Below are 13,016 nucleotides of genomic sequence, written 5' to 3'. Positions count from 1 at the left end.
TGTTGTAAGGACCTTTAAAGAAATTTGGTTTCCAGAAAAAGAAAATGGGATCTTTTTTTTGCCCTGATACCTAAGGGAAAATATGGAACCCATAAAAAATACCAAGAAACCCCACCCTGTACAGAATTCCCTGTAGTTCATTTATAAGTTCATCTGAAACAAGAACACCCCCAAACAACATAATAAAACAAATGAATCTATTTAAGATATTCAAGAGCACCTCTTTTATGTCTAAAAGTAGTAATAATAATAATAATAATAATAATAATAATAATAATAATAATTAGTATTAGTATTAGTATTAGTATTAGTATTAGTATTAGTATTAGTATAATGAGCTAAAAACTGGAAGCTATGCAACGGTGTCAGAAGTCAGGCAGGCAGAGTCTTGATAAAGTCACAACACAATTTTCATCACAATGTCAGGGACACAAAACCACCTGAACATAATATTTTAAAAAAAACCACTAAAACATAGCACAATATTGTTTAAAAGCTTGCAGCTCTCATTTTAAGACTATTTTTGCAATACGGTTGTTATTTTCTATTTGTGTTACTTTCCTCCGGGTGTTGGTACAGTTCAGGATTAGAAGAATATAAGTTCATTATAAGAAACTCTTGGCTGGCGATGCAGCCAGAGCATGAAGGAAACTTCCTGCCCCCTGAGCCAATATTCTGCATTATTGCTGTGGAACCATGGACAGGGACCCGCCCAGAGGAACAGAGACCCCTCCATGGGATCCATCAGCCACGTCAGAATGAGGCAGAGGAACACCTGGGCAGCTCTGAGCAGCCACAGGACCCTGCAGCACCTCTGGGAGCTCCCTCCTCACCACCAGGGCAGCACTGGGGAACGGCTGATGGAAAATCCTGTTTTAAATCAGGAGAAACCAGGGGGAAGAATTGCTGATGTCTGACTCCAGTTCAGAAGGCTGAATGATTTCTTTATTATAACTATACTGTAATATATTAATATACTATTTAAAGGAGATACTAAAACTACAAACCTACTTTTTCTAACTACCTTATCTAACTCACTCCCAACTCCTGACCCTCTCTGAGCCCAGCCCCAGGTGGGTTGGATTGGCCACCAGGCTCAAACAATCCTCACCAGAATCCAACCGAGCATCACCCCAGGGAAACAATTCTCCACACACATTCCACATGGGAAAACAAGGAGCAGAAATAGAAATTGTTTTCTCTTTCTTCTCTCTGTGCACCTCAATGAGAAAATCCTGAGAGAGAGAAGAACGTGCTTGTCACAAAAGCCCAGTGTGGAGGTGCTGGAGGAGGAACAAAGCCACCAACTCGTGTGGTGCCTCACCTTTACGACGTCCTCATCGGCGGATCTGCACTCGGTGGAGTCCGAGACGTCGACCACGGCCCCGTCCTCCTGCACAGCGACCACCTTGACTGGCACAGCCACCGTCCTGCCCGTGAGGATGGCTGTGTTGAGGATTTCTGTGTCCTGGGTGCACACACAAACACAGGATGAGTGTTAGAGCAGCACAACACCAGGAGAATGTCACCGGGGTCGTGACAGCGACAGGCACAGGATGGGCCCCCCCCTTGCATCACCCTTCCAGTAACTTTCCAAGGAAAAGCTGCATCAGGAGCACCAAGCCCTGGGTCTGGCAAACGTGGGTTTACTCCTTCTGAGCCCATTTACAGGGATTCATTCCAGGCCCCTCAAAAAGCCTGAGATAGGAAATACTGCCTACTGAATCAATCCCCTTTTCATTTTTCAACTTCCATAAAACTAATTGCTTGCCAGTTGCGGGGGGAAAAAAATCAAAAAAGTTAGCACCATTTGAGGGCAATGGTACATGTAACACAGCACTGACTGCTCAGTAGGATCCCCAGGGCATCAGCAGCTCCTCCCACCCCTTTCCAGGGGTCTGGGAGGTGATTCTCCACCATCATAACATTTCTTCCTGTTCCAGCTAACTCTGCTGTGAACCGACCATTTATTTCCATAAATACATTAGGAGAAAAGCTATGCATCCATATGCAATTTTTTTAGTCTTTCCCCATCCAAATCCCACCTAGAGACGCTTAACCATGTTTATCTGCAATCCTGATGAATTCACAGTGCTGGCACTCTAATGACTCCATTACACAGCCTTCCTCTCTGCCTCACTTTGATGAATTACTCCAAATGAGTTGCTACAGAGGCCCTGCCTGGCATAAGCAGGTCCAGGCTGAGGGGAACAGCCTCTGCAGAAGCAGCGCTGACTGCCAGCCCAAAAGTTGACACACAAGTGGGGCAAGGAATGATCTGGGATTTCACAGGGATTCATTCCGGGCCCCTCAAAAAGCCTGAGATAGGAAATACTGCACTGACTCAATCCCCTTTTCATTTCTCAACTTCCATAAAACTAATTGCTTGCCAGTTGGGGGGAAAAAAAAAAAAAAAGTTGCTTCAAACTAATCTAACTTTAAATTCCATTATTAGAATTGGTGGAAGAAGGAATGGATTTTAGTGAAAAATTTGATGGCAGCTTGCATAGGGAGATATATTCACTATCATTTGCTCTGGCTGCTGGCTAGATTGATAGAGAATAATGGGCATTGACCACAAGCTAAGGACAGCTGGAGAAGACCAATAAATACTTGCAACTAAGATGTATTATTAATCAATATTCGGAACCTTGTGCAAAAAGCGCCCTGAATTAAATGAGCTGCAGCACTAATAACAGCAGTGCCAGCCACCTCTGAGAGCCTACAAGAGGTTTATGGGCAGCCAGAACAGCATCCAGCACAGGCTGGAGTCCATTTCTGATCAGAGCAGCGCTGAAAGGACGTGCTCAGCTCCACGCTCAGACCTCAGTGTGATTTAAGAGTCATCCCGAGCAGAGAGGCTTTGCGGAATAACACCTCAGGAAATAAGTACAGGCTTTGTTCTGTTCTCTGCGAGGCACAAACCAGATGTTTTACACAGTAAATGACTCTCTAGTTTTTGTTTCTGCTGAACGGGCTCATTTATAACCAGCTGCCAGGCAGGAGAGAGGGACACAGACAAAGAGAGAAGTATGTGACAGAAGTGGAAGTGTGAAAAAAACAACTGAAAATCCTTTACAAAGACTGAGATTTGAACAAGGCTGAGGAGAAAATGCACTGCCAGGTGAAAGACAGCACTTAGGTGCACCTCAGATGGAAAAAGGTTTTATAAGACAGCAAAGAGAAACTGGAGGTAATTCATCCACAAGTCAGAGAAGAGGTAGTTAGATTTCACCACCGCAAACATCCCATATATCCTGAGCCCTGAAAGAGCAGACATTTGATGAAGGCCTGGTGGTCCTGGGTCAAATGGCTCATGAAGAGCAATTCTCCAACACTCTCCAACAATAGATGATCTTCTTCAACGCATCTGGGGCAAATCTATTTTGGCCAAGGTCACAAACAATGAGCACACAACAAATTCCACTTCCCAGCTCTCTGTTAGGACAGCCATGAACTGCTCCAGGTCAGGCAGGCAGCTTGTGTCCATCACAGCTGATCAAAGCACCAGGGAGTCAGGATTAACCTCTCCTGAGTCGGGATTAAAGGGCTCTCTGCACCTGGTGGCTTGGAACAGCTCCTCAGCAGGCCTGACCCGTCTCTGTTTGCTTTTTGTGCTGTTTGTTCCATCACCTGGCTGTTGACCATCCCGTGGCAAAGCCTCCAGCCCCTTTCGAAGCCTAAGAGCTCTTTAGCTGCCAAAGCTGCACTCAGACTTTGGTGCACTGAAGGACAAGGTGAAGTTTATAAAGGCATTTGCATTCCTTCCAGAAAAGATGAGCGTGGGACAAGCTCAAGCAGCAGACCTGTCCTGAACTTCCCCTGCTTCCAGCACACACAGGAGCCCTCCGTGCTAATTAGCTGGTGCAGCCTCACCAGCCCTGCACTTCTCTGTAAGCACTTCCACCAGAGAAATCAATATCTCAGCTGCCTGATGCCTGCAGCGAGTCTTACACAAATATAATGGGCTGTGTAAAGGCCTTAAGAGCTGGCTATTTATAGACTGCAAAAATATATTTCCTCTGAGGAAGAAATAGGAACTAATTCACTGTCCAGTAGATTTATAAACAGACTTTTTAGTGCTTATTCAACAAGTCATAACATTTTATCGAAATTCTGTAAAGCTTGGTTTGCATTTCCATGGTAGAGTTTCCTGCAGGAAAAGAACTCCTAAAAAACTGCTGCTGAACTTCAGCTCCCTGTGCTGGTGATTTCTGACAGCATCTGCAATGTACAGAGGGGATGTACAATGTACACTGTGCTGATTTAGGTGGGAAATCGTGTGTGACTCCACAGGGCACAGTGAAACATCAGCACCAACACCCAGGGACCACCAGCACCATCCTCCAGCTGTGGGCACTGCAAGGTCCCCAAAGAAAAACTGGGAATCCTTTCCCATTTCTTTTGCTGAGGTCAGATCTTGACCAACTCCTTCAGCTCAGCAGCCTGGGTGGAAGCTACACATTCATATCATAGGTTCCATCCCTGAATAATAATAATAATTATTATTATTGTGTGTGTTTATCTGCAGCTATCTGCACCTGAATGCATTAACACTTCAGCAGAGCTCTTCTTAATTACAACTGTAACCTGCTAATAGCATTTCTTTGTTGTCTGAAGGAATCTACTTCTCATGCAGCCCAGGCTAAATTAAAATTTAATACAACATCAGGTCGCAACAGAACTAGGAAGCAAATGACAGCTGTTTAATTAAAACCTAAAGCTGATTAGATGGCACTACTGAGAGAAATACTCAAGAGGAAGAGCTGAAAACTACTGGAACTCACGGCCGGGATAATGGCTTTATTTAAATATGAATAAACACTGCACACAGCGTAGTAAATGTTTGACAAGTGTTGGGTTTGGACAAAGGTGGAGGAAAAGTGAATGGGAGATGTGTCAGGAGCCATGAGAGAGCTGTGGCTGCAAGCACTGCTGTCACCTGGGGATGCAACCAGGAGCTGGGACTGCTGAGGAGTTGAAACGTAAATTTTAAAGAATTTAGAGATTTAAGTGGAGCCAAGATTTTAGTGAGAAATAAGCCTTACTAGAGTTAAATAAAATAAATGAGTAGGCCTTGATGAAGTTAACAGTTAGTAGTTAACGAATAACAGATTGCTTGTCAGCACAATGTTTAGTTAGCTGGGTTTATAATGAAGAATACACAAACTGACAAAGAGCTTTTAGGAACATAAGACAATTGTGGCCTCCTCTGTTCTGAAACCAACTGAAGACAAGGAAGGGGAGTTCTACCAAGAGTTCATTTTCATATTTGCATTGAAAAGGTAGAAAGGTCAGAAGGAGGAAGATTTCATTGACGTCCTCATTTTGGGACCCCTCCCCATGCAAGGGACACCGACCCATTCCAAGGAACAAACTTCATGCTGAATAGATTTTGAAATTATCACCATATGAAGTGAGGAATGGGATGTACAAAATGATGAATATGGATTTTTATTTTGGGTATTCAATACTTGTATGGATAAAAAGACTCCGTAATCACCTGGAAGCCGCGGTGTGGATTTGGCAGCTGTCCCACACACAATAAACACAATAAACACACACTTTCTAACATTAAACTGTTAGAGAGTTTTGGTCCCTCACAGTTGGCTATCGGTACTAGATCAATATCCATGTTTTTTAGTACATCAGAGTCACTCCCATGGGTGGGCACAAATCAGCTGAGCAGCTCCAGGCACGGAGTTCCCAATAATTGTGCTTTTCACACCACCCAAACAGTGACCCAAATGCTCCTTAGGCAGGTGCTGATGGCAGCTCACGCAGCTCCCTGCACCATGCAGCACTTCCACCCTATTTTGGTTGAAAAATGAAGACGTGGAGAAATCCATTGCCCATGTCACAAGAAAGCACCTCAGGAGCTGGGCTCAGGTCAGCCCTGCTGATTGCTGCCCCTGGGAGCAGCCAGAATCCTTCCCCAGAGCCCGGGCTCCCCTGACAGGTATCATCCCTGTGATTAATGCACCAGCTGCCTGCGTTTTTCTAGAGGTTAACAAAACATGCTACACTACACTAAACCCAATAAACACTCAATTGTAAATCAGGAGGGAAACCTAAAGCCAACCCTATTCCACTGACAAATGCTACAGTTAAATGCCTTTTGGCATTCAGCTGAAATGACTGTCTTTAGTGAGGAAGGCAGAGAGCTGGAACATTTGTCTGTAGAATTGCATTCCTTCATTATTATTTCTTTCCCCAGAGTGTAGCTCACGAAAATACATTTGTAATATTAGAAGGAGTCTTTTAGGAACCAGTTCTTCTGCCTGGAAACGGCATCTCTTAAAAAATGTAAATTACAGGGCAGATTGTGACGTGTGGGCTGGGCTAGGGGAGGGTTTTTTATTTGATAAATTATTCACCACCTTTTGCTTCAGATCAAAGAGCAAGGCAATATAAATCCATTAAGCAAGCTTAATATATAAATTAGATGCTTTGCTGAAATTATTATAATCCACAGCAATTCTGTACTTTTCCCCCCTCGTGGCTGAATACCGTTTTAGGTTTCCAATACATATTAATGAAGCCTGGGTGTGAGAAAACTCCATTTTCCTCCATTCTATCAGGTAAGATATACCATTCAGTCACCCAAAGGCAAGAACAAACAACTGGGATTATGTGTTTATGAAAGATTAGAAAATGTAAACAACCATGCAAAGAGATTCTTTTCTTTGACCTTTTTTCCTTCCTCATTTCCTTTCCTTCCTCCCTCCTACTAAAGGGAATTCAGCTACTTCCTTACTCTGCAAACATCATTTCAGTGCAGCCAGTGGTGGAATCACTCATTTCCCAAGTTCTCAGATATTCCCACTCCCTCCAGCATTCACTCCCCTGCTCTGGCTGTTCCCTCCTGCCTGCTAGAGGGGTCAGTTTGGCCAGATGGACAATCACAAAGCCCAGCCAAAGGTCATCCTCATTCTTCTTGTTTTCCTGCACGGAGGTTTCAGAGGTTTCATTATCTGTGGGGTGGCTGAGTGTGGGACCCAGCACATCCTCTGGCTGCCCCAGACCCTGCAGGGGCTCAGAGACCTTGGCACCAAGTCACAAACACCTGTGGCTTCCATTTTAGCCCATGGAAAAAGCTGCCAACTCTGAGTGAGGAATTACAAACCACAAGGGTTTGAGCAGTGTGATATTTGAATTAACACAGGGTGAAAAAGTAGAATTTTGGGGTTTTTAGAATGGGGTTCAAAGGGGACAAGATGGAGGGATTGGTCATGTCCTGACCTTCTTCTCCTTCTCCTTGCCCTCCATGCCTTGCTGTGCTGGTGACACTTTTCTGTTGGTTTGAGGCACAGACACACTGTCCAACATAAATGACAGATATTGGCACGTTATTGCAAACATGGCACAGGCAGTTTTTGGTATAAAATGGGGAGCTGCCCAGGACTCAAGGCAGACTGCCATGGCTTCTGAACTAGGCAGACCTCAGCAGGTCAGAGAGAAAATATGATAGAAAATAAGAAATAAACAACCTTGAAAGCACAATCAGAAGCATTCCAGGCTCCTCCTTTGGCTGTGCTTGGGCTAAGGGAAGCACAGACTCTTTCTGATCTCTCCTGGGGTCACCCTGACCTAGGAACCCCCGAGAGAAATCCACACCAAGGAAGGACAGGCAGGTGCAGGTGTTCTGCAGCAGGAGTTGCTGCAGCTTGAACCTTACTCAGAGCTCCCTAATCACTGCTTCTCACCGAACAATGGAAGCAGCAGCCATTAGCCTAATTGAATATTATTCTAGATGTGTATCGGTGCTGCAAAAACAATTTGCTTCAGCGCAAAAAAGCACGATCCAGAGACTCCAAAGCAGAGTCTCATTTCAGAACTTGTCTTTTTGCCATGGAGACACTGAAGGAAGCTCTGATCTTAGCAGAGTGTACCTGGCACACAGAGCCAGCGGGAGGGGGAACTCTGTCTTGGAGTTCATGGAAACTAAAGCTGAGATTTACTCCATTTCATGTTTTTTCACAAAGGAAATTCAGCTCATTTTGAGGTTTATGTAGGATGAACAAGAAAAACCTGCTGCTGAAGGTGAAACCTGATTAGACACACAGAGACTGTCATTTCTGTGACCTGAGGCAGTTTGGGTTTTTTATTTTTTTTCATAACTCAGAGCAGATCTGCCCCCATTAAGCAAAGGTTCAGAACACAGCCTGGTGCACTTGGCAGAAGTAATTGCAACCTGTCAGGCAGATTCCACTGTGCCTTCTGCATGAGCAAAAGCCTTTTCCTGAGCCTGGGCTCAGGTTATTTCTCCTCAGCACATCATGTCCAAACCCTGCTTTGTGACACCGTCGCTCTCAAGTGCACACCTGGGGCTGGAGGAGCTGGGGAGCAACTATTGTGTCCCTGATTTTAAATGTCTGCAGAGAGGACAGGCAGCAAGAGCCCCTGACTCGTGTTTCAGCCAACAAACACATGGCCTAAAGTCAGCCTGAAAGTCTGGGAAACTCTGCCAGCCATTCACACTGGAATTTTTGCTGTATTCAGAAATCTGTGCAGGATCCGGACGCTCTCCTGACACGCTCAAGCCAGTCCATCTCCACAGCGGGTGACTGGGAACCATTTTAAAGCATATTTAGAGTTTCGCAGTTCATTTAAAGATATTGTTTTCTCCCTGTTTGTTCCAGGGAAACAAAATCATGTTCTGACTTAATAAAATTGTGGCTCCCCTCTGACTGAAATCAAACAATATCCCCCTGCAAGTGGACACAAAATGGGCAGAGTTCTCTACTCGAGAGCAGTGAGTGTACAAACTGATACACTAATGATTGTTTCCAAATGGCCATGAAATAATTAATCTGAACATTCCTCGAAGGCATTGTTTTCTCCGCCGAGCGGTCTAAGGAGAAATGTCTTGCCGTGGAACATAATTATCAGATCCACTTGAGTACCATCAGCAGTCAAAGATACAATTTTCTGGCTCTGTATGTTTGTCCCACAGACTTAATAATATTTAACGACATCAGGGACGGCCATTTGGAAAAGTTTCCTTCAGACACTTCTCTAACTCTTTTTCTTCTCTTGACAATTTCTTTCAGACTGGGATGGAGGGAGGGTTTTTAGAGGGAATTCTCTGCCACTGGTGCAATGGGAGAGCTGGCAACTCAGTGGCTTGAAGAGGCTTCCGTTTCACAAGTGCAAAGCTGCAGCCACTGAAACATAAGGTTGTGCAGCACGTGAGTTCAGCGCCGCAATCTGTGTGCTCGTCTTCTTCCACGAGCACTACCTGGGCAGAAATCCATGTCCTTCTGGAAGAACAGCTGCTTAATGCTATAGAAGGATGCACAAATTAATTGCAGCGTGTCTACACCGCATCCCAACATGGTGCAGGAGCAGCAGCACGGAGGGAGCGTGCTTCTCCCCCTGCCTCCTTCCCTTCAGCCCTGCCCAGTAATAGGAAAACCTATTTATGAGCAGGAAAAGGTCCATGGAAAAGCAACAAAGACACTGAGAAAAATCCTCTGAGATCTGAGAGGAGACAGCTGCCCAGCAGGCACTAGACAGGGGGCAGAAGAAATGGGTTTATATCTTCCCCCTCAGCACCAAACACTGGCCAGAGCAGGATGCACATTTACTGGATTTGAGAAGTGCAGGACAGCACCAGAGACACTCAGGAAGATTTATCTCTCCCCATTGCCTATTAGAGGGCTCAGATGTCTCTTTATACTTGAAGTCAAGAATTAGGGGAGAGGATCTTTATCCCTCCATGCTTTCCAAACTATAAACAGTCAGTACCCACGCACAGCTGTTGGTTCTTTCACCAGGAGTTAAAATTTACACCCCTGCATGATCACACAGACTCACATTTGATGCACCTTGTCTCTGCTTCACTTCATAAAGTTTCCTACTTCTGTATGGGTGTGGGACCCAGCACATCCCCCTGGCTGCCCCAGACCCTGCAGAGGCTCAGAGACCTTGGCACCAAGTCACAAACACCTGTGGCTTCCATTTTAGCCCATGGAAAAAGCTGCCAACTCTGAGTGAGGAATTACAAACCACAAGGGTTTGAGTAGTGTGATATTTGAATTAACACAGGGTGAAAAAGCAGAATTTTGGGGTTTTTAGAATGGGGTTCAAGGGGACAAGATGGAGAGATCTGGGCATGTCCTGACCTTCTTCTCCTTCTCCTTGCCCTCCATGCCTTGCTGTGCTGGTGACACTTTTCTGTTGCTTTGAGGCACAGACACACTGCCCATCATAAATGACAGATACTGGCACGTTATTGCAAACATGGCACAGGCAGTTTTTGGTATAAAATGCAAACACCCCCTGAGGGCAGACAGAATGCCATGGCCGAGCTGCTGGCCAGAGCTCAGCAGGGCAGAGGGAGAATGTTCTGGAGAAGGGAAAATAAACACCCTTGAGAAGCAAAACCAACACATCTGGACTTCTTTGGCTGCAGGGCTGGGAAATGAGGATTTTACACTCCTGGGGTCACCTCCACACCCAGACCCCAAAATATGGGATGCAGGGAAAAGGAAACAAACAAACAAAAAAAACACATCTACAGCCAGTGCAGCATCAGCCCTTTCCATCCTTCCACACTCAGAGATTCTCCTGCTCTGTTCCCAGATTTTGGGAGCACCCCTGCACTGCCACTCCACTCCAGTGAAGTGCTGCCTTTGACCTCTTCAACACTGAGCTCCTGTTAAACAAACCCCAAAGGAGATTTCCCCTGGCTGTGGTTGGCATTGCCTGGGAATGCTTTTGGCTTGGAGGAAACTAATTAGCTTCCTGACAAAAATAAAGTATAAATAATACAACTTTGAGATTAATTTCTTTTAGAAAAAAAAACTAAAATTGGGGTTTTCCCAAAAACCCTAAAACGGGAATTTTTTTTTCTTTTTTTTCAAATCAGAACATTTATTTATTCGAGGTGAGTTTTTAGAGTTTTCTGACTGATCTAAGAACTACTGGAGGACTTTTATTTCCTTCCTCAGCCTCTTCTTGGCTTGAGTTTTGTTCTTGACATTAATTTGTCAGTCTGCTCACCTTCTGTGACGTTCCACCTTGTTCTGACATGCTCCCGTGTCTGATTATTTCTTTTCCTGCTCAACTTTTACAAAGAACAACCTCTTTTTTATTCAAGTTCAGAACCAAATCCCTTTTTTTTTCATGATTGAATTTCTCAGTGAACTCTTGTGCAGTGTATTTATTTCCTGCAGACTAGGACAATATCATCTGTGTTTCAAAAGCTGGGCTGCTGCTGTCAGAACATCAATATTTTTCCAGAGTCCATCAGCTTTTAGGGAACACAGTCCCACAAATGAAAGAATGTGTTAAGAATCTGTGAGAAGGTAAAAATAAAAAAAAAAAAAAAAAAAAAAAAAGGAGACTGACTGGAGGTAGTAACTATAATAAAGACCAAGTATCCACAGAAATGTAAAACTGCTGTGAATTCAGCATCAAATTACTGAATTTTTCACCTTTCCCCATCTCTATTTCATCTGTTCTATGAATTAGATATACAATGATTTATTTAAACTACTGCTTCTAGTATTTGGTCTTTCCACCATACTTCCAAGCCAGTTCTCAGTTCTGCAAAGACAACAGGACAGTTATTTTAGTTATTTTCATTATACATCTAAAATAACTGAGGCAAAGGAAATCCCACCAGGTCAGAGACAGATGAGGAAAACAATTCCATATTCCCCAGTGCCAGGTCCACGCCTGTTCTGTGGCTACACCCAAACTTGCTGTTGGTTCTGACCAATTCAAACACCAATTTCCACCCCTTTCCTACTAAGTGGCCTTTTTGCATAACAAGAAAATGGGGATTTTATTGGCAGGTTCCCTGAAATTCTGCTGTGCAGCCAAACAAACATCAGTGACTGCAAGGAAATACAGAGGGCTCCAAATGCAGCAACAGATGAAAGGAAAAAATAGAGAATTACTTGCCATCCTTCCTAAGTGGAAAATGATAATGGCATATCTAATGTCTATAATGGCATGTGAGTTTATAATGCCACTGGCAGCTGCAGGAGTTCAAGGGGAAAATCACAGAATATCTCTTCAGATGAAACTATTGCAAAATGTTCCACTTCCAGGGGCTTCCAGTGTCACCTCACAGGTGGCTGGAAATGGGGCAAGGGGATGACATCAATGTTCCTTGGGAATAGAAAGTGACAGTATTATTGGTTTTCGACAGAAGTATTCTGTAAACAGACTAAGGTCTTCCACTTATTATTCTATAAAGGCAAGTAAATATCAAAATCACAGCACATTTCCTTGATAAAGGATTTTAACTGCTCCCTTGTTCTTACACCTCAACAGCAAACTCAGACCAGGCTGGGGTTCCACAGTAGCTTTAATTTTTTTTCATTTTAAGCTGTTTGTAAACTATGTGAAAGAGTGGCTGACTTGGTTTTCCAACAACAGACACTGAAGGACAGAAGGAAAGTGAAAAAAGATTTCTATCTTTGCTTCCAAAGTATTGTCTTCATAATTAGCCTTTAGAAGTCATTAAGACATGATTTAAATTCAAACCTCCCCATCTGTTTCTTCAGAACCTGTTTCATTATGAGGAATGGGAAAAGCACTGATTTTCCAGGAAGATAAACTGGGTACAGCAAGAGAGGAAAAAGAGAATTACCCAGTTTGTGTTGAAGAACTCTCTACATGAAGGAAAGCCTCTCCCATTTTCTGCCATTTCCCTAATGTGAGACACAAAAATACACACCCCGAGCTGCAGAAAGAAACCAGGTCAGCCCTGCTGGCCTGTTCAAATAAAAGGAATATTTGCTATTCTCCTCCATTAAGGAAATTTATCTCCCTTAAAACTGGCTGCATTCATTCTTTACCTTCCCTCTAAAAATTGGCAGGTTTTCAAATGATAATCCATTTATTTCTCCTTTTGCACTGGAAATTTCAAATTGTTGCCTGCTGTAAGGGGGGAGGAAGGCCAGGTGTGAGGCCACGTCCTTTCTGCCCTGCAGCTGATGGGTGCCCTCCCTGCACATGGCTCCTGCTAAATGGACAGAGGAGCACAGGAGAAGGAGCTT

At 44.0% G+C, this 13,016-nt stretch overlaps 1 protein-coding gene across 2 annotated transcripts in view; it reads right to left on the bottom strand.

The window, feature by feature from the left end:
• Positions 1 to 13,016, bottom strand: part of TMEM132B (transmembrane protein 132B) — a 228,985-nt gene that overhangs the window by 40,864 nt on the left and 175,105 nt on the right. For both annotated transcript variants that reach the window (XM_085593384.1, XM_031506201.3), the window contains one exon: positions 1,325 to 1,468. In XM_085593384.1, the coding sequence (XP_085449510.1) occupies positions 1,325 to 1,468 (144 nt within the window). The remainder of the gene's footprint in view (positions 1 to 1,324; positions 1,469 to 13,016) is intronic.

This window comes from Lonchura striata, chromosome 15 (assembly GCF_050655825.1).
Source record: "Lonchura striata isolate lonStrDom1 chromosome 15, ASM5065582v1, whole genome shotgun sequence".
NCBI classification, from domain to species: Eukaryota; Metazoa; Chordata; class Aves; order Passeriformes; family Estrildidae; genus Lonchura; species Lonchura striata.
The sequence above is the reverse complement of the archived record's forward strand: the minus strand, read 5'-3'. Positions and strand labels throughout refer to the sequence as shown.